This window comes from Sorex araneus, chromosome X (genome assembly GCF_027595985.1).
Source record: "Sorex araneus isolate mSorAra2 chromosome X, mSorAra2.pri, whole genome shotgun sequence".
NCBI lineage: Eukaryota > Metazoa > Chordata > Mammalia > Eulipotyphla > Soricidae > Sorex > Sorex araneus.
In genome coordinates, this window is record NC_073313.1 from 94579167 (window position 1) to 94603389 (window position 24223).

Consider the following 24223-nt stretch of genomic DNA (forward strand, 5'->3'; position numbering starts at 1 on the left):
CAGCAATTTGATAGGTTAACATTATGTTGATGAATCTAATGGCATAAAATTAAATTGTTTTTAATATAACTTAATTTGTTTACTTCATGGTGTTTAATTAATTTAGTTTTCTTGTAATCCTATTGCTGTGTGGAAATTTAGGGGAGCTGCCTCTTCACAGGTAGCCTGAGAAGTACTTTTTCAGTGAGTGTGGGGAACCATGGGAGAAAACAATACTTTCAGTTCATCTTGCTAGAACCTTGGTTAGGAAGTGGTATGTCCTTTGAATCAGAGAGCAGAAATGGATGGCTGAATATAATGGAAGTATTTTTAACAGGAAGAATAAAAGTCTCAACGTTGTCTACATTGTGCTGACAAGTGCCTGTGGCTTTCTAAATGAGTCATAATAAGTTGGATCCCAGAGCAGTTACCACTCCTCATTTCCTTGGTGCCCCATCTCTCTCTATTGTGAGAATAAAGAGAATACTGAGACTGTGCACCTAAGGGAACTGATTGTACTCTAGGTATTTGGGACTAGTTGGAGGTTCATTTAACTCCTTTGCCTGTAAGGCCAGGATCTGGCCCAATCAGTTCTGTGTTTACATACTATCAGCTGAGGTGTCAGTGATTACAAGGTGTGGATTTCAGCATTTGAAATTTTTAAAATTAAAAATGTAAGAACAAAGAAAGGGTAAAAATCAATAACAGAAGACCAGGAAGGGGAAGGGAGCAAAAGAAGAGTTGTTTTGGCAAATAGAACAGCAATAATTCATATCTTTCAAACTTGTTTTCTCTCTAATCAAAGCAAACCATCCCGGTTTCAGGGTACACCTAAATACTATAACTACTGGCTCTTTCTTTTAGATTCTATTTTGTGAATAATGCTTTTTTTTGTTAAAATTGGGAACAACTGAATATAATATAGTATTAACCATGATTATTTCCAGTGTACTAAGTGTGGGTGGGGCACCTGGTGAAGGGAAAAGGAGAGTTGAGAAAGAGAGAAAGAGTTGAGAATGAGAGAGAAAGAGAAATATATGGAATGAAAAATCATGAGAAAGTCCTGTGTGTCTTTGAGAGAGGAGGTGAGAGGGAAGAGAATAGAAGCATTTGGCAGGAAAGAAGAGAACTATGGAGATGTAATTAGTACCTGTTAAGTAAGATACATTTTGTGTTGGTTCTTTGGATAGGTTTCAAAAACAGATTAGATTAAGACAGCTACCCTGGTTTATAAGCTTCTTCCCATAACTTACTCTCAGAAATTTATAGCTTGAAATCCATTTATTTATTTCTCTTAAGTCTTTGCAAATATTCCTACGTGAGCTTTGTAGGGTTAGCCCTCTCTGTCACTAAGATTCTTGAGTTGATAAAATGGGAAGAATAAGATGCTTTCCAGATTTTGACCATTGTGAATTAGAGAACTAGTTTAGCCATAGATTAGCTATGCGACTTTGGGCAAGATTGTTTTCTGAACCGATTTGTTGATTTCAAAGTAGCTTCAAGAGATCCGTGATTGGGGCTGGAGCAATAGTACAGCGGGTAGGGTGTTTGCCTTGCATGCAGCTGACCCGGGTTTGATTCCCAGCATCCCATATGGCCCTCCAAGCACCGCAAGGAGTGATTCCTGAGTACATGAGCCAGGACTAAACCCTGTGCATCACCAGGTGTGAGCCCCCAAAAAAGAGATCCGTGATTAACAAATCTCTCCTCAAAACAGTTCTTAAGTAATAAGAATCCCAGGGGAAAGCAGTAAACATAGTAGAGAGTCATCTAAGATATCTTGCTTCCTCCCTTTTTCTCCCTTAGTTTGCTGGACTGCAGTATTGCCCCTTTCCAGTTGCAGTACTAACAGCTATCCTAAATCTTTGAACAGTTTTAACCTAGGCAGGAAACTCTCAGATTTTTTAAGGTAATGTCTCATTGGTGCACTGATGAATGAGTCATATTTTATATGATTTGCCTTATCTCAAACACACCTCAAAAGCTTTATTGGGGGAGGCTTGGTGTTATTTTGGGGACTGGATATCAAACATCTCTTTTTAGCCCATTTCAACTAAAATTCAATTAATTCTGTGCTGACTTCTAGGCTATTTTATTGATCCTTCATATCTTGAGTCCTGTTTAGAATTTACCTAAGGGTCTTTACATTTTTGTGCCTTTTACCCATGAGGACTGATTTTAAGGCATAAGACTGATTTTAAGTGCCTTATAACTTAGTAGTATCAAATAGAACAGGGGACCCCCATTTATGCCCTCAACAGTTACCCATTCTCACTGCTTGGTTTCCCTGGTGCATATCAATCCTCCGAAAGGGAAGCAAAACATAGATGGAAGTAAACTTGGAGTATTTTTACAAAATTTAGTCATTAATATAACACATTTATACTTCTTAACATTGTATATGTGGACAATATGAACTTTAATATACATAATACTTATATTTTTATTGAAAAACTATATATCCTGGTCTTTTTTCTTTGTTTTACCTATTTTTTCATTAAAATTATTTATTTTAATGTAGACAAAAGCAAAATTGTTGATACAATTATAGATTTGAAATTGATTATATAATATAATAAAGCTCCAATATTATAATCAGCAAGTGTAAAAATTAATTTTTATGTGAAAATTGTTATATCTGATCATGGAGTTAAGATGTTGATTGCTAGTTGAGTCATCTATGTTACTGTTTTTATTTGAGTTTAGTTGGCTCCTATGTTACTTTGCCGTCTAATTTGTTATACTCCTATAGGAATTTCAGTATTGAGGAACTAGGAGGTCTCACACAGCCTCATAGGCAGCCAAGCAGTCCAGAGAGTTCAGGTTCTAGGTATAGGCTAGTGAGTTGACATGGTGGCTGCTGTGGGAGGTGGGCATGGTTGCTGGGGCTTCTGGAAGTAGGAGGGTAAGAGGGAAACTGACCACCTCAACTCTGAGAAACACCATAGTTCTCAGTCTAGGGACCAAGGTACTTGCAATTATTCACAGTTTGGCATATCTGCAGAGAATATTCTGCAGAGTGAAATAGGGGAATAAAGTTCTCAGTATGGCTGCAACAGTGGGTTGTGGGTACAGTTGCTGAGACTTCACCACAGCAGGCACTTGTCCAGCCCACCTCCTGAGGGCACCCCGGAAGTTTTTAGCTGTGGAACCCTGTGATTTTATAAATTTTAGATGTTCAGAGATTTAGTCAGGATAGAGAATCTGTACAGAAAGGACAGTGTGTGAGTCAACATGGTGGTGTCTGTGGGAGGCTGGCTCATATATATATATATATATAAAAAATTATATATATATACATATACATATATATATAAATGTAGGAGTACTGCTATTTATTCAAGCATTGATTATGTTAATTGAATTGGGCATGAACTCTACATTAATTTTTTAATCACTGTGAGATTATATAGTTACAAAGCTTTCATGTTGAGATTCAGCTGTACAATGATCGAACACCCATCTCTCCATCAGTGCACACTTTCCACCAACAGTGTCCCCAGTATATCCCCTCAATCCCAGTTCTCACCCTGCCTCCATGGCAGCCAATTTTCCCAATATTCTCTCTCTACTTTTGGACATTATGTTTTGCTTGAATTTTCCCACCACCATTCAAGCCTGCCTACCAGGGGCAGATGCTAGATCATTTTTTGTCCGTTGCTCATTTTAAATATCTTCAGTGCTGTGGCTATGGGCTTCTGGAATCCTAGATTGTAAATGGTTGGATTCCAGAGACATTTCTGTAGGACACTAATCCATTTTAGGATTCAATTGTGTGTCTTTGGACCAGGGCTGTTGGTGCACTAAGATGGCTCCCAGAGGTACATATTGGGGGTGACAGCCAGGCCAATGAATAGTCAGGGAGTTGGGGAGGGACAGCCTGGCACCTCTGTTACCGTGTGGCATGGAGATTTAATCCAGAACACACATACCCAGGCCTTGTGTGTGGAAGCTGTTTGTCACCGGATTCCATCTAGAGTAGGTGGGAAGACTGCACCAGCTCCTTTTGGGGTGGCCCAGTAAATTGGCTTGGTATGGGGCCCAGAGAAATCTCCAGTTCTGTGTTGTTTCTGGGACTCGCTGCTGTGTCTCTGGCTTTTGAGTTCTTTCGTGATTTATATGTGGGTCTCTGAAGCAAGGCCAGTAATAGAGTTTACAGAATGCTACTGGAGTTGGTTCATGGGGGTTACTGCCAGTGCTTCCATGTGTATTGAGAAGTGAGGGGAGATAGCCCACTCCAACTCCATGAAAGCCTAGAAATTTCAGACACAAAACCTGCATACCCTAATTTTGAGCACATTACATCTTGGTGATCTGAAGATGGTGGAGTTAGGCTGGGGGTTTGGCAGTGATTTTGGATTGTGGAAGCAAGCAGCTGCTGGGGGCTCTGCTTGGGCAGGCACAGACCAACTTGCTCCCCTCTGATTTACCCCGGTTTGTTCAGTCATGCGTGGATCCAAGATTAACTGTGGCTTTTGTTCTCTTTCAAGATTTATCTATTGGTCTCTGAGATAAGGTCAATAAATGAGCTTGTATAGCTGAGTCGAGGTGGTTTGTGAGCATGGCTCCCACATACCTAATGTTTGGTTGTTTAATTTCTTGGTAAACTTTGTCTCAAGTAATTGGGGTCTAACCAAAGACACGACAGCAATTTCGGGGTGTCAGGAAGCCTGAAGGCACCATCAGGCTGATGATGCACTCATGCCGCAGGTACAGGTTGATCTGTTGGCAGTATCATACCCCCGCATCTTTAACCTAAATATCTATATTAGCCTCTTTCCTTTTCTTTTTATAATTATTTTTATATAATTTGGTAACATAATTACAATAGTGTTAGTGCTTATGGTATTGATGTATGAAGTTAGAAGTTACTTATGCCCCTCCTCACCAAAGTGCCCAAGACCTTCGGCAAATCTCCTATGTCACCACTCCTTCACCTCTTCATTTCTCCTTCTCTTCCGCTACCATTGCTTAATTACTCTTTTTCTTTATTTTGTTTTGCTTTTATTTTTGGCAGTGTCAGCAATTGAACCCAGGGCCTCACACTACCTTAACCTCATTCTTGGAAATGGTATCTGTGAGAGGAAAGAATCGATGAAATTGTTATCTTTTTCTAATACATATTTAATATCAACTCAAATTAAGTAAGTTTGAGGTTTTGCTATATACTACCTAAAATAATCTTGTCTGTAATAGCATATGTTGGGAGAGAACAATCTAATCTAACTCTCAATTTTCAGAATAGAAATGGTTTTCAGAGAGTTTTAGTTTTTCATGAGACTTGTATGATGAATTCTTGAAATTTAAAACCTGTATTCTAGTTCTTGGTTTAGTCCTTTTTTTCCTATTATGCTATGAGTTGGTACAGGGTACTGCCCATATTGACTAAGCATTTATTATTGACAATGATGAGAACATTAAATCACAATGTGCAACATGCCTGGAATGGGTCATAATCTGAGAGCCTACCATGAAAGAAAGATAGATTGCTCTGTTACTAAAGTAGAGAAACATTACCCTCTTAGAGAAACTCCTAGAAGTAAAAACAATAGTTGATTATGGAACAGTTATTTAAAAGAAAGGACATCATCAAATGATACAATTTGTAACAGACTTACTTGTTCTATTGAGTTGTCTGACTTCTGACAACAACAAATAGAACACTTCTGGCTTCAGCAGATTACATCTTTGTCTTGTGCATTTGAGGGAATCTTGAAGAAATTTAAGTAAGTTTGAACTTTATGAAATTTGGTGTCCACCCTGAAATTTGCTCCATGGTATGTATAAGCTCTTTGTTGAAACATTCATTGGATTTCCAGTTCTTCTCACTTTAGGATTGGTCCCAGGGGAAGTCCATATTAAAGCACAGAGAAGTCTGCCAGATAGTTGGTGCTTTGTTGTAAAAGGGAATTGGAGCTCTGTTGCAGGTGATTCCAGAAAGCCTAAGCAGTGTAAAAGATTTTTGTCTTTGCATTTATAGAATATTGACTTGTGCTGTTTACCTGAACTCAGATTCGTCTTTGTTTCCCTGTTTATATGTATTCAACTTTCACCCAGCTGACTTATCAAAAGACCAGATTGCTCATCTTGAAAGGATATGTCCTCTTAGCAAATTTATCATTTTTACCACTGAAATTACTTAGACTTAGATTTGATTTGACAAACAGAGTACTTTTGGAGGTAATTTTAATCATTTTAAAAGACATGGAAATAATGATTTGGATTATATTTCTTAATATTTGTACAAGATTTAGCAACAATTTTATCAATATTATCCATGTATAATTTTATATAGAATACATGATAAATATCTGGCTGAATCCTAAAGGGGAGAAAGTCACTAACAAAAGATAGAAGGTTCATGGTGAATATGTTAGTGTTTTATTACCCAAACTCACATGATATTATAACACTATATTCATTCTGAAGGTTTTGAATAAACTTTTTCTTGTAGTGGCATCCTTCCACCCTAAGAATTCTAATTCTGTGTTTGTCGTTTAAAAATGTACCATTGTCCACCCCCAATATTTTCCATGTTTCTTATTTCAGTGAGGTATGTTTTCTGAAGAGTAACCAAAGCTCTGAACGACTGTAGTAGGACTTGTTAAAATTCTAGAATAAGAAACATCTTTATAGATGATCTTGTCATCTTAGTTCAACTGAGAGCATTTGATACATACATGGTTCAGCTCTCCCTTTAAGAAGATACTGCATTAGCTCAGATAGAGAAGGGACCACCAAGTAAAGGGTTCTAGGAGGGCCTGCTCAGGATGGGAGATGCGGGCTGAAAGTAGACTATAGACTGAACATTATGGCCACTTAATACCTCTATTGCAAACCACAGCACCCAAAAGGAGAGGGAGAGTAAAAGAAAATGCCCTGCCACAGAGGCAGGATGGGCTAGAGGGGAAGGGGGGTGTAAGGGATACTGGGACCATTGATGGTGGAAAATGGGCACTGGTTGAGGGATGGGAACTCAACCATTGTATGACTGAAACACAAGCACAAAAGTTTGTAAGTCTGTAACTGTACCTCACGGTGATTCACTAATAATTTTTTTTTTAAAAAGAAGGGCCTGCCTTCAAGTCTTGTGTTTGTTGATAGACTCCTGGTTCAGTTGCTTTTAGGATATGCTTCAACTTTCAGGTGGAAGCTATGTGATTCCTCCATGATTGCGAACAAGTGGCTGAGACAGGTGATGGTGCAAAGGCTTGCCATTTCAGGACAGTGTGTGACCTCTATGCACCAGACCTACTCATCGTACTGCATCAGATCTCCCTGTTGTGCTGGCTTCTACCATGTTCAAGCTCTACCACAATCTGACATTCTTTTTTATCAGGCAGCATTCTTCCCACTCCATCACTGGTGTAGAAACTGGTGTAGAAGTGTAAAAGTGTAGGTCTTATACTGTAACCTGACGTTCTTTCTTCTTACTCATGTCCTTCTCCCTTTAATATTTTTATAGTGGTAGCTCCCTATAAATGTCTCACATTTCTAATTATATCTTACTATCTATTTCCAAAGGACACAAGCAATACACCAATGAACTACCCACTTCTATCTAAGTTTTACAGCATGGAAACCAATGTCTACATAGGTCAAATGATTTGTTCAAGGTCCCATAGCTGACTAGTAGCAGAATCACTATGCTAAACTGAACTTTATGACATCTGGTTCAATGCCCTTTCCCTAAGCAGTTGGAAACAACCTTTCAATTGCAAAGAACTAGATTTTTTCATGTCTTTTTATCCTCACGCCATTGTATATTTGATATATTTATCATGATAAACTTATTTTATTTGCATTTAATCATTGTTTTTTTGAGTATTAATATCTATAAAATTTGTACTGTGAATATATAGTTTTATATAGACTTTAATACAAATTAAATATGCACATTAAATTATAATAAAAGTTGCATGTACTCAAACTAAATTCATCTTATATACTAAGAGTGAAGGTAAACCCCAGGATGTATAAGTCAGAGGAGAAGGGAAAATAACAAAGAGGGAAAGGAGGCATGAAGGAGAGGAAAATATTTATTAGTGAGGAGGAAATGATAAAAAACCAATTCATATCTTCCTTGGGTACTTAGTATTACATCCATATTTTCTGAAAAAACCTGGCATAAATTTAAATGTGTCAACAAATATTCATTAATGGTTGCCTAAAATTTTACTTGATAGTATTCAGATATAAATAAAAAATCACAGTGCCCCCAAATAGAGAAAGCATAAGAGGGAAATTGTCTGCCATAGGGGCAAGGGGAGGGGTATAACCCAGGGGAGATACTGGGGACACGTGGAAAATGTGCACTGGTGGAGGGATAAGTGTTCGATCATTGTATGACTAAAACTCAAACAGAAAAGCTTTGTAACTGTATTTCATGGTGATTCAATAAAAAATTAAAAAAATAAAAAATCAAAGCTTCTCCTTTAAAAAGGATAGATTTGTTTATCCCCTTAGTGAACTGGCACTCCAATTTTAGTAATTTCTAGAGCATATGCACTCTACATTCCAAAGTAATATCTCTAATCTTCATCTTATTAAGTGTGGTGAAATGTACACATTTTCTAAGAAATAAGCTTAAATATAACTTCCTTTCTTATTTAAAAATATTCATTATTAAAACAAAATAAGATTTTTCTTTGGTTTAAGAAATTTTGAATATAATTATAATAATCTTTTCACATTTGTTGCTAGTATTTTGGTTTAAGAGCTATATAATGATTATGATTCTCTTGTGCTAATGAAACAAAATTGGGGTTAGAACACATGTTACATAATAATTTAATAGATTCTTTATCATTGTGATAATTTTACATTTCTCTTTCCATGGTGATGGCATTTTTCAGAACTTCTGCTAAACTGTTATTACTGACTTAGAAGCATTTTGTTAATTTTTAAACCAATTGTTCTTTTATTTCTTTATTTGAATCATCATGAGATACAAAGTTACAAAGTTGTTCATGATTTCCTTTCAGTCATACAATGTTTCAACACCCTTTCCTTCACCAGTGTACATTTCCTACCAACCATTGTTCCCAGTTTCCCTCCCAAGCCTGCCTCTGTGACAGGTACTTTTCTTCTCTTCCTTTGTTTTATTCTTTCTCTCTCTTTCCTTTTGGACATTATGATTTTCAATATAGGTACTTAAAGGTTTATTCCTTTACCTACTCTCAGCACTCTGTTCTTGTCCAGAGTGTTCATTTTCAACTATCACTGTCATAGCGTACTTCTCTATCCTAACTTCCCTTCCCACCCTCCACCACTTGTAACAAACGTCCAAACGTGGCCTAGTCCTCCTGGCCCTTGTTTGTACTGCCCTTGAGGATTAGTCTCCAACTAAGTTTTTTATATCCTACAAATAGTCCAACTGCTTTTTTGGAAAAAGAACTATAAGCTTACTTTAATGAAATTCTGACTTCTAGTAAGTCACATTTTTGTTGGCTTAACTAATATAAATTAAAGGCTTTTTTATAATATTGAAGGGTAGAAGGACAAAGTTGATTTCAGCAGCTTTTGTGCAATTGATGCCTCTCTTTTTGGCTTGCAAAGAGCCTTATTGTTATGACTTCATTTAAAATAATCCTGTGAATGCAATTCCGTATTGTCCAAATTTCCTCTATTATTGTGGCCTCCCAAGCAGTGCTCAGGAGATCTGAGGCTCCCACTGGCTATTCTCAAATGCAAGGGCCTGAGTATGCATGATTCTGAGCTCGTACAGTGTCAGAGATAACCAGGCCACTCTGGCTGTTCTAGGGCATCCCAGGGTTATACCCAGAGGTGCTCGGTGGCCCCTAGGGATGCACCCAGTGATGCTTAGAGGACAAGTGGTGTTGGAAATAAAAGTCAGGTCCAGTCAATGCTAGGTATATGTCTTAGCTGCTGTATTATCTCCTGGTCCCCAAATTTCTAGTAAAAACCAGTCTTACTATATTAGGGCAAATTTGTAAACGATCACCTTTTTTTTTGCATTTTGGGTCACACCCGGTGATGCACAGGAGTCACTCCTGGCTCTGCACTCAGGAATTACCCCTGGCGGTGCTCAGGGGACCATATGGAATGCTGGGAATCGAACCCGGGTTGGTCGCATGCGAGGCAAACGCCCTACCTGTTTTGCTATTGCTCCAACCCCAAACAATCACCTTTTAAGGGTCTTATTTTCAAAGAAAGTCACATTCTGAGGCACTGAAAGTTAGATTCAACGTAAGAGTTTTGCTGTGGTACAATTAATGCAGCCACGTGCTTCCAGGAGCTTGGTTTTATAGTCTCTGGAAGTTGGCCATTAATGGGATTACACAGAACCGGGGGCAGTTTCTGGGTGTGACTGCCTAGTTACTGGAAAATGGGGAATCTGGGTATAAGAGGCCCAGTCCCGATCCAAGCAGCCTTGGAAATCTTGGCCCCGGGTCCCACACACCTGGGTTCCTCTGCCAGTTCCTTCATGCATGAGGCTCGTCCGAATGTGTGGAGAGTGGCCTTATAGCCTAAGCAAGCTGGCAAGATACCGAGAGTTTACTGCCTGCACGGGTGAGAGCCTGGCAAGCTCCCCGTGACGTATTCATATGCCAAATACAGTAACAATGATGGGTCTCACTCCCCTGACCCGAAGAGCCTCTAATGCGGCACCATTGGGAAGGATGAGTAAAGAGAGGCCCCTAAAATCTCAGGGCTAGGATGAATGGAGATGTTACCCCAGCAAATCGATGATCAGTGGGATGACAGTGTTACAGTGCTACAATTAATCATATCACAAAAACTATCATTTAATCAAAGAAAATCATTTGCAACAGACAACGTCATATTATTCTGTTACATATTCTTAAGTAGCCTCTATATGTCACAACACAGCTGTACTAAGAAAATTTGTATATACTTATTTTTTTTATTTGGTTTGTTTGCTTTGGGTTCACACACTGAAATCCTCAGGGCTCACTCCTAGTTCTGTCTTCAGGAATCACTGTTGGAAATGCTTGGTGGATGATATGTTGGTGATCAAAGCAGTGTTGTGTTAGTGCAAGGAAAGAGACTTGATCCCCTGAATTATCTCTCCAGCCTCCATATTTAGTTTTTGATGCCTTTATACTTAAACTGCAGTATTTTTACTCCTGCCATTAGCACCTTGTGAAAAGAAGGACACAAGTTTTAAGGCATGGAAAGTTTGACAGTTACATTGGTGGTGGGGAATGTATACTGGTGAAGGGATGGGTGTTGGAACATTATATGACCAAAACCCAATCACAAACAACCTTGTAACTGTGTACCTCACTGCAATTCAATAAAAAGTTAAAACAAATATTAAAAAGAACAAAAAAAACCCAAGCGAACAAAAAATGGGGAGAATAAATGAGCAGAAACTTTCTCAAAGAACAAGTTCAAATGGCCAAAAGGCACATGAAAAATGCTCTACATCACTAGTTATCAGGGGAATGAAAATAAAAACAGCAATGAGATATAATCTCACACCACAGAGACAGGCATACATCCAAAAGAACAAGAACAACCAGTGCTGGGCACTGATGCAGGGAGAAAGGGACTCTCATTCATTGTTGTTGAAAATGCTGACTGGTCCAGCCTTTTTGGAAAATAATATGGACATTCCTCAAAAACCTACAAGTTGAGCTTCCATTTGATAGAGCAATGTCATTTCTGGGAATGTACCCTGGGGCCCAAAAACACACAGCAGAAATGTTATCTGCACTTCTATGTTCATTGCAACACTATTCACAATAGCCAGAATTTGGAAATAAAAACCCTAGTGCTCGAGAGCACATGACTGGGTAAAGAAGCTATGGTATATCTGCACAATGGAGTGCTATGCAGCTTTTAGGAAAATCTGTCATGAAATTTGCTTGTAAATGGATAGACATGGAGAGTTTTGTGCTGAGTGAAATGAGTCAGAAGGAGAGGGATAGATGGAGAATGATTGAACTGACTTTTGGGATATAAAAAATAGCATGAAACTAATATCCAAGACCAGGAAAAACAGGAGCAAGGAGGACGGGTCAATGGTTGGAAGCTTGCCACAAGTGTGTGAATAAGGCTAGTATGACAATAATAGGTAGAAATGATCAGAGAAAGAAAGTACCTTCTATAGAGGCAGGTAGGGGTTATGGGTTGAGGGAAAGTGGGGATGTTGGTGGTGGGAAACATACACTGATAAAGGGTCAGGATTGGAACACTATATTACTGAAACCCAATCATAAACAACTTTGCAACTGTGTATCTAACTGGGATTCAGTTAAAAAATGAAGGAAAAGAAAAAAAATTCAATTTGTGGTTGAGGATATGTAAAAATTTACATCATCACAACGTTAATGTACAAACGTACTTTGGCATTTTGTTTGAAAATATTTGGTAGTGGTCTCCTTCCAGAAAGACAAATCCAGTACTGCTTTGCACAAATACTTTCCTTGGATAAATTAGCGAAAGTTTTGGTTAATTGTGGAGTCAGTTTCCTATGTCCCCATGTTCCTAGTTTTACATTTTTCCCTAGGTAAAATAGTTTATATTTCAAATCAAATGTAATATAAACATAATGATTGAGGAATCAATATCATTTTTTAAAATATGAGTAGATAATATGGTTCACAGCTAAAATAGTGACAATATAATTTAAAACAAGACTATTGCATTTGGATTTTGGTATTTACTAAACTCCTTTCTCCAACTGTCTAGAGAACACATTAGGTACTTGATATATTTATTTTTTGATGGTTATAAATAATACAAAATAAAAAGAACACATTGCCCTAGGAAATATAAATTCTCTTGTTCTTACCAGGTTAGCAAGCATGTAGTGATAACCTCTTGAATGTTTTCCAAGAATCACAACCTGCAGAAAGAAGAAAGGCATTTTCAATTGCACAATCAAGAGGATGGTTAGAATAAATTACCTTGAAAGGGTCAACAAATTATTGAGTCCTTTATGTAAAGCAAAATCATAGTTAATTGGAGCACATTTATTTTTGTTACATTTAACTATCTGACAGAGAATACAGGGGAAATTGCTAATGTCAAAGCTAAAAATGTCAAAAAACAAGAGAGAGAAACACTCTAAATTTTCAGGTCAGTAGCATCATTGTCACTTAAAATAGATGGCAAAAAATGATGGAGATGATGATTCCCCCACCCATGAACTGGATTTCTGTACTTAGCCATTGAGATGGAAAATTGGCAGAACTTCACATACAAATTAGAAAACAGAATGTACGGCACATTTTTTTTAGTTATCTGGAATGCTTAGGGAATTGAACACTCAAAGAATGGGGTTAATGGAATTTTCAGGTTAATAGAGGTTGCTTTTGCTTACTGAAAACTTTTCTAAATTGTTTGCTTTCCTTTTCTTGCCAAGATATGAAAAACTAGTGACCATCTGTACATCTTTTAGTGCTGAAGATGATGCCTTCAGGCAGTGACAGGGGGTGGGTTTTCCCCAGGAGACATTTAGCAATGCCTGGAGACTTTTTTTGTTGTGATGGATAAGTAAAGTACTGTTAGCATCTAGTAAGCAGAGGACAGGAATGCTGCTAAAAGTGATTGTAACCCAAACATTAAAGCTTGTAACTATCTCACGGCAATTCAATAAAATTTTTTAAAAAGTATCTTAAATGCAAAGGATTGTCTCTCACAACAAAGAACTACCTTGATAAAACTGCTGAGATTGGAAAACTCCGCTTTATGACCTGATCTCTTAAATTTCATGAGAATTATTGTATTAATACTAAGCTTTACAGCACCTTACTACTTCAAAATATGTAAGTGGATTTAATTTTCTAACCAAATGTATAGTTTCACTCTTGGAAGTTTTTGATTCAGTACTTGACATTAGCTTGTTTTTTCGATAGGTAAGTAGAGAAAAATTTCTAATGATTAGCTTTTATAAAACACTGATATTGATCAAAGCAAATGCTGGCTGTAGATAGTGGGAATGTGGAAGGTATAACTTACAGGTTTAAAGACAACCAGAGGTAGAACTAGGGTTTGTACAGATCTACAGCTAATATCATTTTAGTAATTTCTATTTAAGAAATATATAAAATATGACTACAGTATTTGCACTAAATTTTGGGAAAAAACTGTGTAAGTAATGGATTATTAAGCCCAAGATCCATGATAAATTTGTGTCTGGGTTCAGCAATATAAGGGTTTAGAAACAATGTTGGAGGAAACAATGTAGAGCATATCAAACTGAAATTATATTATAAAAGGCTCTAAAACAGCAATACTATTACTAATCATAATAAATCATAATTTAGTACCTTGTATATTTAATGCACTGTGCTATATATGTATTAATTTCCTACAGTAATGTAGCATATTATGTAAGATTAGTTTCATTTAACAGATGAGACACCCCAGCCAAAGATTGTTAAATTAATTTTTCCAAGGCCACACAGCTAGAAGTAATACAATGGGAATTAGAACATTTGTCTACAAGCTTCTAAAACCCATATTTGTGGCTTTATATGAAATGATTTCTTAATATGTGCTAGATGTCAAATATTAATAATTGCTCTCAGTTCATGGAGAGGAAGTGAACCTGTGGGTGTAAACAGGAAAGGCTTTCAGGAGGACATGAAGTTAAATAAAGGAACATGGATCCATGCATTTAAATAGCAGACTTGTCTAATACCTAAATATCTTTGCAGAGATTTAAAGTTTTTAAGCTATTTCACATACTGAGAGAAGGGTGGGTAGAAGAAGGGAGTATGGCTGTTTTTGATTAATTTAAAACATGAGCCACATTTATGACTGATTATTTATGGAGGAAATGAAAGGTTAATGAATGTCTTGAGGAGGTGATTTCTCATGCTGCTGTGACACAAAATGAGCTACTAGGTATCTGCTGGGATGTATTCTTCAGTGTCCATTAGTGAGAAACATCCTTTCTGGTGACATTTGTTAACTTTCAATGGTAAGTTGGGACCACACATTTGTTTTATTTTTAATTCACCAACAACCTTCTAAATAATAAAATCAGAGTTTTCAGTTCTGCAGAAAATGAGTAAGATTTCTGCAAACGTGTGGTAGAATATAGAAAAAAAATAAAGAAACAAGTTCAAAGGAGAAAGAGTAAGTTATTTTCACCATGGGCAAGAGTATTATTTTGAGCCTAAAAAGGGTGAGAGGGAGCAATTAAAATAATTTCTCCTGAATATATTGAGGAGGTGATTCTCTCTAGAGAGAATCCAGGAGTCTAACCTTGTCATATAGTCTGTTTCATGTGGGTAATCGCTCAAATTTCTCTAGCTTTAGTTTTCCTCTCTGTAATATGAGACAATGGGCCTGGCCCTTGAATATAAGAAATATTATTAGGATAAAATGGGAAAACTAACATCTACAAAAGTTTAGGATATAAATCATGCAAATATACGTGATTGTATCATTGTGGGAAGTACCACACAGTTAACAAAAAAGGTCATTCACTTAGGTATTGTTCTTCAGGTTCAGAAGATCTTGAACTATTGAAATCTGTTCCTCAGTCCATGCCTGGATGGTTTATTCAGAAAAAATGGACTTATTTGAACGTAGCTTTCTTATAACATCTCCTTTTCAAAACTTAGCCTAAACTGAAAGAGATGGGAAAGTTATCTAAAGATAGGAACCTTTTGGTGTCACACAGCTGCTTCCTCAAAGGCCATAATTATTTCTTCATCCTTACTTTGAGTGCTTTCTTAACTCTTATTAAACAGTTCTTACCAATCTTGGTTTTTTCAGTTCACAGTAAATGAAAAGTCGCAAATTAGAAGGAGTGTGTATGGAGAGGGGTGATATTAAAAATATTAACAGGAGATGAAGTGACTGATTTAAAGAAGAACGATGGGATGACCCCCTCCCCCAAATAAAAGAGACCACATTGGCAGACATTATACTACTGCACAGTATAATCATGGATGTTCATTGTGAATGTCTGAGTCATGAAGGCATGGCTTACTGCATTCAGTAATATCTCCTGAAAAATACAGGGACATGAATAATACATTTTATGGAAGGTTTCTATTAGAAATGCTCAAAGTTCTAATACACTTAACTTCTCTCAAAATTTTATATACATGGGAGAGCAATGATTCTACTGATGTGAGCTAAGTGAGGCCTCGCTGCAAAATGTGTGATGTTTTGCTCTTGGTCTTTTCCTTTTTTGAATTTTTGTTGCAGGGCTTGTGGGAGGAAGGGTGGGGTGGGAGGGTTGTGCGTAATATGGTGCACAAAAGAGCTAGTTAATGGGAGCAGTTCTTGTTCAGTGAGTCCTAAATCTTTATTCTTTCCATCTGTTATACATGAACAAGGCATAAATTGTACCCTCAGTTATTTAATGACTCTGGTAACCAAGAGAATATTCAACTTTGCTTTTACAGTAATTATAATAGCTCTTTCTGAATTAGTTTCAGAACTTCAATTATAAAAGCAGTTTTACAGCCTACTGTGAAATTTAAGGAAGAAATATCAAGTTCTCAAATCCGTGCTCTGTATTCACATTGCTTTTGTAAAATTTTTTGCAGATGATGGATAGCTTGATATGATGGCAGATATGATAAATGTAGTAAGGGAATATGTGTGGAAAGTAGATAAAATTAATAGTTTTAAGGAAATTTGTTTTTATCTTTATGAATGGGGTCTGAAAGAAAAATGCCATAATCTTCATTTGGTAAAACATAAATGTTTTATTTGTAGAAGAAAAGCTATTATACACTAATTCACTGAGCTGTGCATATAACACAGCAATGAATTATTTGTTAAAGAAGTCAATGTATCAAAGTTTATCCATCGGGAGAGACATTCCTTTATTGACACCCCCATCCACTTATCTGTAAAATTGGGGGCTGGTAACATTGAGCAGTTAAAAATAATTCAGAAAATGTTCTAATGGTTTTTATACATAAGAGACACTTTCTTTTCTCAATTTAATGCTTAATGTATGCATTTTTCATAATTTTAGAAATTTTAAACTACTCTATAAGATTACTTGAGAGAAGCCCACAGACCCTTTGAGAACAAAAGCATCTGTTTTTCTATGCTCACATTAAAAAATATGTGTGTGAAAAAGTGTCTAAGCTTTTTTCCTCTTTATATCCATCTGGTATGCAGATTAGGTTATTTGCAGACCTAAGTATCTCCATGTTTGGATTTTCTACTTCATTGCCAAAAAAGGATCCATGCATAAAGATTGATCTAGCTTTGAGTATAGAAAACACTTTGCCATACACCTTAAGCTGCTTCTCTTTAATTTACATACCTCGAAGATCAGGGGCAGGGGAGAAAAAAGGGGGAACGTTTCTGGTTTTAATTTATCACCTTTTCTTCATTTATTTTATATATATTACCTCTTTAAGAAAAAGCTTTCTTTTCCCCCTTTGTTCAAAGAGAAGAAATATTTTCAATCTCTCTCTTTACTGCTTCCTCTATGATAAAGTACTATGGGTGGGGTGGTGGTGGATGTGGAATGATAGTACAGCAGGTAGGATACCTGCCTTGGATGTGGCTGACCTATGTTTGATACCCAGCATTCCATATGGTCCCCAGAACCTGCCAGGGGGCATTCCTGGGTGCACAACCAGGAGAAAGCCCTAATAAATGCCAGATATGTCCCCAAATGGTTGAAAAATGCTATTGGGATAGGGAGAGAGTTCAAGTAGTTACAAATATGCCTTGAATTGTGCAAGGCTCTGAGTTCAACACTGTTAATTGACTCCATCTACCTCCAGCACCACATTCTACTATACCAAAACTGTTTGCTATGGAGCTGATGGAATATAGCACTGCTGCATGTGAATCTGATAAATAAAACAAATATACTTGTGTTCTGTGGCAACCTAATTTCAGCTGTGTTGGGAACAAAGTGAGTGGCATGCCATGGAAATTGTACATAGAAAATGGTATGACTCCCAGTAGAGATCTTCTATTAGTTTTGATAAAAAGCATTCATTTTCTTGAAATAAAACCCTAGACTACTAAATTACTCTCATCTTAGTAAGCACATAGTCATAGTCAAATCTGTTAAAATTATTTTCTAATAATAAGCACATTCATACCCTCTTACAACTGAATGACCATATTTCATATTGCAGTAAGATGATTGAAAAAAATGCTGGATTAGTTAGACAGAAAAGAACCAATCACCAATGCCAAAGAAGTTGGTATGCATGTTGTGTGTGTGTGGGAGGGGGTGGGGGATGTTGTGTATTGCAGATGGAGGAGACAAAAGACTGTAGCTTTTCATAAAGAATGGAAATGGGAGTATAAATGAGAAAACTCATCAGTGCTTATGCTGTCTAGAGGGGAAGCTTATGCAGCAAGCAGGCAATTGAATAAGGCATACATATAAAATGCTAGAATGGGAAGATTTGAGTTTCACCAAAGAATATGTGTTTGGAAAGTTTCACTTCCCACACTGTATTCTCTTGGACTGAATGGTATGTGTGGAAGATTTAATGCTAACCATCAGTAAAGGAAAACTTAATTTAAAAATGTCAGGCAATCATAGAGAGTATGACGCTAAGTGAAATGAGTCAGAAAGAGAGGGACACACATAGAGGGACTGCACTCATTTGTGGAGTATAGAATAACATCACATGAGGCTGACACCCAAGGACAGTAGAGACAAGGGCCAAGAGGATTGCCCTATAGCTGGAAGCCTGCTTCATGAGCAGAGCGGAGAAGGCAGATGGAATAGAGAAGTGATCACTAAGAAAATGATGGCTGGAGGAACCAGCTGGGATGGTAGATATATGCAGAAAGTAGATAATGGACCAAACATGATAACCTCTCTGTGTCTGTGTTGCAAGCCATAATGCACAAAAGTAGAGAGAGAGTATGGGAAATATTGCCTGCCATGGAGGCAGGGGGAGGGTGGGAAAAGGAGGGTATACTCGAGATATCGGTGATTTTAAAAAAAATTTAAATTTTATTGAATCACTGTGAGATAGTTACAAGCTTTCATGTTTAGGTTACAATCTCACAATGATCAAACACCCATCCCTCCACCAGTGCACATTCCCCACCACCAATATCCCGGGTATACCCCCCCCCTTTCCCACCTTCCCCGTGCCTCTAAGGCAGACAATATTCCCCATACTCTCTCTCTACTTTTGGGCATTATAGCTTGCAACACAGACACTGAGAAGTCATCATGTTTGGTCCATTATCTACTTTCAGCATACATCTCCCATCCCAACTGGTTCCTCCAGCCATCATTTTCTTAGTGATCCCTTCTCTATTCCATCTGCCTTCTCCCCTCCCCTCATGAAGCAGTCTTCCAGCTATGGGGCAATCCCCCTGGCCATTGTATCTACTGTCCTTGGATGTCAGCTTCATGTGATGTTATTTTATACTCCGCAAATGAGTGCAGTCCCTCTATGTGTGTCCCTCTTTTTCTGACTCATTTCACTTAGCATGATACTCTCCATGTCTATCCATTTATAAGCAAATTTCACGACTTCATCTCTCCTAACAGCTGCATAGTATTCCATTGTGTAGATGTACCAAAGTTTCTTTAACCAGTCATCTGTTTTAGGGCACTCGGGTTGTTTCCATATTTTGGCTATTGTGAACAGTGCTGCAATGAATATATAAGTACAGATGTCATTTCTACTGTGCTCTTTTGAATCCTCGGGATATAATATCAGAAGTGGTATTGCGGGATCATATGGAAGCTCAATTTCTAGTTTTTGAAGGACTGTCCATATTGTTTTCCAGAAAGGCTGGACCAGTCGGCATTCCCACCAACAGTGAAGGAGTGTCCCTTTTTCCCCACATTGGTTGCTTTTGTACTTTTGAATGTGTGCACTGGTGGAGGGATGTGTGTTTGATAATTGTGTGATTGTAACCCAAACATGAAAGCTTGTAACTATCTCGTGGTGATTCAATAAGATTAAAAAAATGTCAGGCAATAAATGGCCATAAGGAGTCAAAGCATTAGATTATTATTCCTCCTAGGGACAAGAGGTCATCAAAATATATGTTGACATTCTTATATTAACCCCAAATCAGCATTTCTCAAATTTCAGTCTTTCATACACTTCTTCATTTTCTTTTTTTTGTTTGTTTTTTGCCACACCTAGCAATGCCCAGGGATTACTCCTGGCTCTGCTTTCTAGAATTATTGCTGGCAGTACTTGGGTATTATATGGGATGACAGAGATCTAACCCAGTCCAGCTGTGTGCAGAGCAAGCAACTTACCCGCTGTACTATTGCTTCCGTCACTTTCACAAATTTCTTTAGTGACTTGTGTCTGATCCACAGATCACAATAATATTATTTTGCTAATATTTATTTTCATAGCTACCCCTTTATATAAGTTCAACTGTGTCCAAAGCAATACTATCTATAAACTACATGCAAGAAAATAATGAACTGTATGAAATAAAATATATTCATCTAAATGTCACTAGAAATTTTCTGGCATACCACCAGAGATATTGTAGTAAATATTGTCTTAATGTATCCATACCATTTTTTACTTAATAAAGTTTTTATTTTTCAAAATGTACAGTTGGGACCTGCTCACATATCCTACCCTGCTCCTGGGGCATCCCCACACTTGGTATTTTCCTGTAAATTACTTGACCTCTGTGCTTTGAAACCAGTTTAATATGTCCTTTACTAAGGACCTCCTGAAGGGCAGCTCTGGCTAAGGACCCCTGAATTCAGCCTCTCAGACACAACAGAGGGATATTAAGCTTATAGTTGGGAACTTCTTTGCAGAGCTTGTCATAGATGACTTTGTCCAACAAGACAAATATATTGAACTTGTCCTAAACTTTACCTTTTGACCACTTCTTTTTAGCCTTGTCTCGGGACTTGTTCATGGGGTCTTTGTCTTTCTTGGCCGACTTTCCGGCATCTCTCTTTTTCTTGTTGTCTTTGGGAGGCATCGTGTTGCTCGGAGAGCAGCAGTCAGCCCCGCAACTGCACTAAGAAGTCCTCCAGGCCTTTTTTAGTGATGTAAAATAGTTTTATTTAAAGAAATTTGCTTAGAAAAATGTGAGAAAAGAAAGAGAGACTATGGGCTTCACCAAAGTGTTAAAAGGCAAGAGTGCACATCTCAAGTTGAGATGGTTGTAGAATTGTTTCCAGGGTGGTAGAGTGCCTTTACAAACTGGGTGTTTTTTTTTTTTTGGTCACACCCGGAGGTTCACAGGGGTTGCTCCTGGCTCATGCGCTCAGGAATTACTCCTGGCAGTGCTCGGGGGACCATATGGGATGCTGGGAATCGAACCCAGGTCAGCCACGTGTAAGGCAAATGCCTTACCCGCTGTGCTATTGCTCCAGTCCCCAAATTGGTTATTTTTAGTATGGCTTCCTCCAAACTGCCCCAGTATGTAGTTCTCTGCATACAGAAAAGTTAATCTTTTGCAAAGTAGTCATGTCTTTAGGTAGGAGACTGCATATCATGTTACCTAACCTGATAAAATATGATTAATTTGTCTTATGGTTCAAATTTTAAAGAGTTATACTGAAGGAAGTGAACATCTTATATTTAAAAATTGAAGTGTGGGGCCGGAGCGATAGCACAGCGGATAGGGCGTTCGCCTTGCATGTGGCTGACCCGGGTTCGATTCCTGGCATCCCATATGGTCCCCCAAGCACCGCCAGGAGTAATTCCTGAGTGCAAAGCCAGGAGTAACCCCTGAGCATCGCTGGGTGTGACCCAAAAATATTTTTAAAAATTGAAGTGTTCCTTAGAAACCCATTGTATTTCTTCGCCTTTAGTTTTCAGGATAGTTGTTTCTTTGGAAGATTTATCTATCTTCTGAAAGCCATATCATTTAAGTGTATTGAAATTTGCAAATAGATGATAAACTGCATGAGACGCTCTAGGATAACATTGGCTTGTCCTTTCTCCCTTGTTACAGGGAGCTTAGGTTTATTGAGTCACACCCAACACAGTGCTCCTGAGTCACTCTCATTCTTTTGCTTATCTGTAACCTCTTTGTGCTCTGCTTCCCCAACTGATCTATCATCTTTTCCCCCTAATCAGACTCTGTTAACTTGTAAGGTCAGATCCTTCTAAGGACACTTGTCTTGTATTCATAAGTGAAATATTGCTGTTCTCCTTCTCTCTGTCCTTTTGCATTGTTTACTCTAAAGCAATGTCTTTTTTGTATAGACACAGGAAGACAGTTAATATGCTTTTGTAACTCAGCAGTTAATTGACTCCAAATAATATTCACTACTGGGCATCTGCTTTCTTGACTTAAGCCTCATTTGTCCTTAGTTCCTAGCTCCCCAAAAGCAGGGTGCTGATGAGGGACTGATGGACCCAGGGCAAGCTGTGAGTTATGTTGGCAATGAAATGTGCTAGGCCAAAGTGCCACAATACAGTTAGGAGTATGGTCATGGATGAATTCTGTCATGATCCAAAAAAGTGACAACTAAATTCGGACCCTGCTACAATCGTGCCCCAGAAAATCAAGTACCTCGGAATCAGCTTAACCAAGAAAGTAAAAGACCTCTACAAAAAAAACTATAAAATGCTACTCCATGAAATAAAAGAGGACATGAGGAAATGAAAACATATGCCCTGCTCATGGATAGGCAGAATCAACATTGTCAAAATGGCAATACTCCCCAAAGAATTATACAGATTCAATGTGATCCCTATAAAGATACCCATGACATTCTTCAAAGAAATGGATCAAGCAATCTTAAAATTCATATGGAACAACAAACGCCCACGGATAGCTAAAACAATTCTTGGGAAAAAGAAGATGGGAGGCATCACCCTCCCCAACCTTAAACTTTACTACAAAGTGGTAACAATTAAAACAGCATGGTACTGGAACAAAGGCAGAGCCGCAGACCAATGGAACCGGGTGGAATATCCCTACACACAACCCCAAATGTATGATCATCTAATCTTTGATAAGGGAGCAAGAGATGTGAAGTGGGGCAAGGAAAGCCTCTTTAACAAATGGTGCTGGCACAACTGGACAACCACATTCAAAAGAATGGGCTTAGACCTCGACCTGACACCATGCACAAAAATCAGATCAAAATGGATTAAAGACCTCAACATCAGACCACAAACCATAAGGTACATTGCAGACAAGGCCGGCAAAACCCTCCACAATATTGAAGATAAAGGTATCTTCAAAGATGACATGGAACTAAGCAATCTCGTAGAAACAGAGATCAACAAATGGGACATTAAACTAAAAAGCTTCTGCACCGAAAAAGATACAGTGACCAGAATACAAAGACTATCCACAGAATGGGAAAGGATATTCACCCAATAACCATCAGATAAGAGGTTGATATCAATGGTATATAAGGCACTGGTCGAACTCTACAAGAAGAAAACATCCAACCCCATCAGGATATGGGGCGAAGAAATGAACAGAAACTTTCCCAAGGAAGAGATACAAATGGCCAAAAGGCACATGAAAAAGTGCTCTACATCACTAATCATCAGAGAGATGCAGATCAAAACAACCATGAGATACCGCCTCATACCACAGAGACTGGCACACATCCAAAAAAAAACCAAAAGCAACCACTGTTGGAAAGGGTGCGGGGAGAAAGGGACCCTTCTACATTGCTGATGGGAATGCCGACTTGTTCAGCCCTTTTGGAAAACAATATGGACACTTCTCAAAAATTAGAAATTGAGCTCCCATTTGACCCAGCAATACCACTGCTGGGAATATATCCCAGAGAAGCAAAAAAGTATACTTGAAATGACATCTGCACTTATATGTTCATCGCAGCACTGTTTACAATAGCCAGAATCTGGAAAAAACCCAAGTGCCCTAGAACAGATGAATGGTTGAAGAAACTTTGGTACAGTTATACAATGGAATACTATGCAGCTGTTAGAAAAAATGAAGTCATGAACTTTGCATGTAAGTGGATCAACATGGAAAGTATCATGCTAAGTGAAATGAGTCAGAAATAGAGAGACAGACATAGAAAGATTGCACCCATCTGTGGAATATAAATAACAGAGTAGGAAACGAACACCCAAGAATAGTAGAAATAAGTACCAGGAGGTTGACTCCATGGCTTGGAAGCTGGCCTCACATTCTGGGGAAAAGGCAGCTCAGATAGAGAAGGGAACACCAAGTAAAATGTGGTTGGGGGCCACACGGGGGAAGGGTGTTGCGTGCTGAAAGTAGACTAGAGACTGAACTCAATGTCCACTCAACACTCCTATTGCAAACCACAACACCCAATTGGAGAGAGAGAACAAAAGGAAATACCCTACCAAAGAGGCAGGGTGGGGTGTGGGGAGATGGGATT

At 38.0% G+C, this 24223-nt stretch overlaps 1 protein-coding gene and 1 pseudogene across 5 annotated transcripts in view; both read right to left on the bottom strand.

The window, feature by feature from the left end:
* Window positions 1-24223, bottom strand: part of GRIA3 (glutamate ionotropic receptor AMPA type subunit 3) — a 358867-nt gene that overhangs the window by 124153 nt on the left and 210491 nt on the right. For all 5 annotated transcript variants that reach the window (XR_008627437.1, XM_055123303.1, XM_004606340.2 and 2 more), the window contains exon 5: window positions 12764-12817. Coding sequence is in view for 4 of the 5 variants with exons in the window: in XM_055123303.1 (XP_054979278.1) it covers window positions 12764-12817 (54 nt within the window). In the remaining variant the exon portion in view is untranslated. The remainder of the gene's footprint in view (window positions 1-12763; window positions 12818-24223) is intronic.
* On the bottom strand, window positions 20495-20856 carry LOC129400114 (40S ribosomal protein S25-like; annotated as a pseudogene).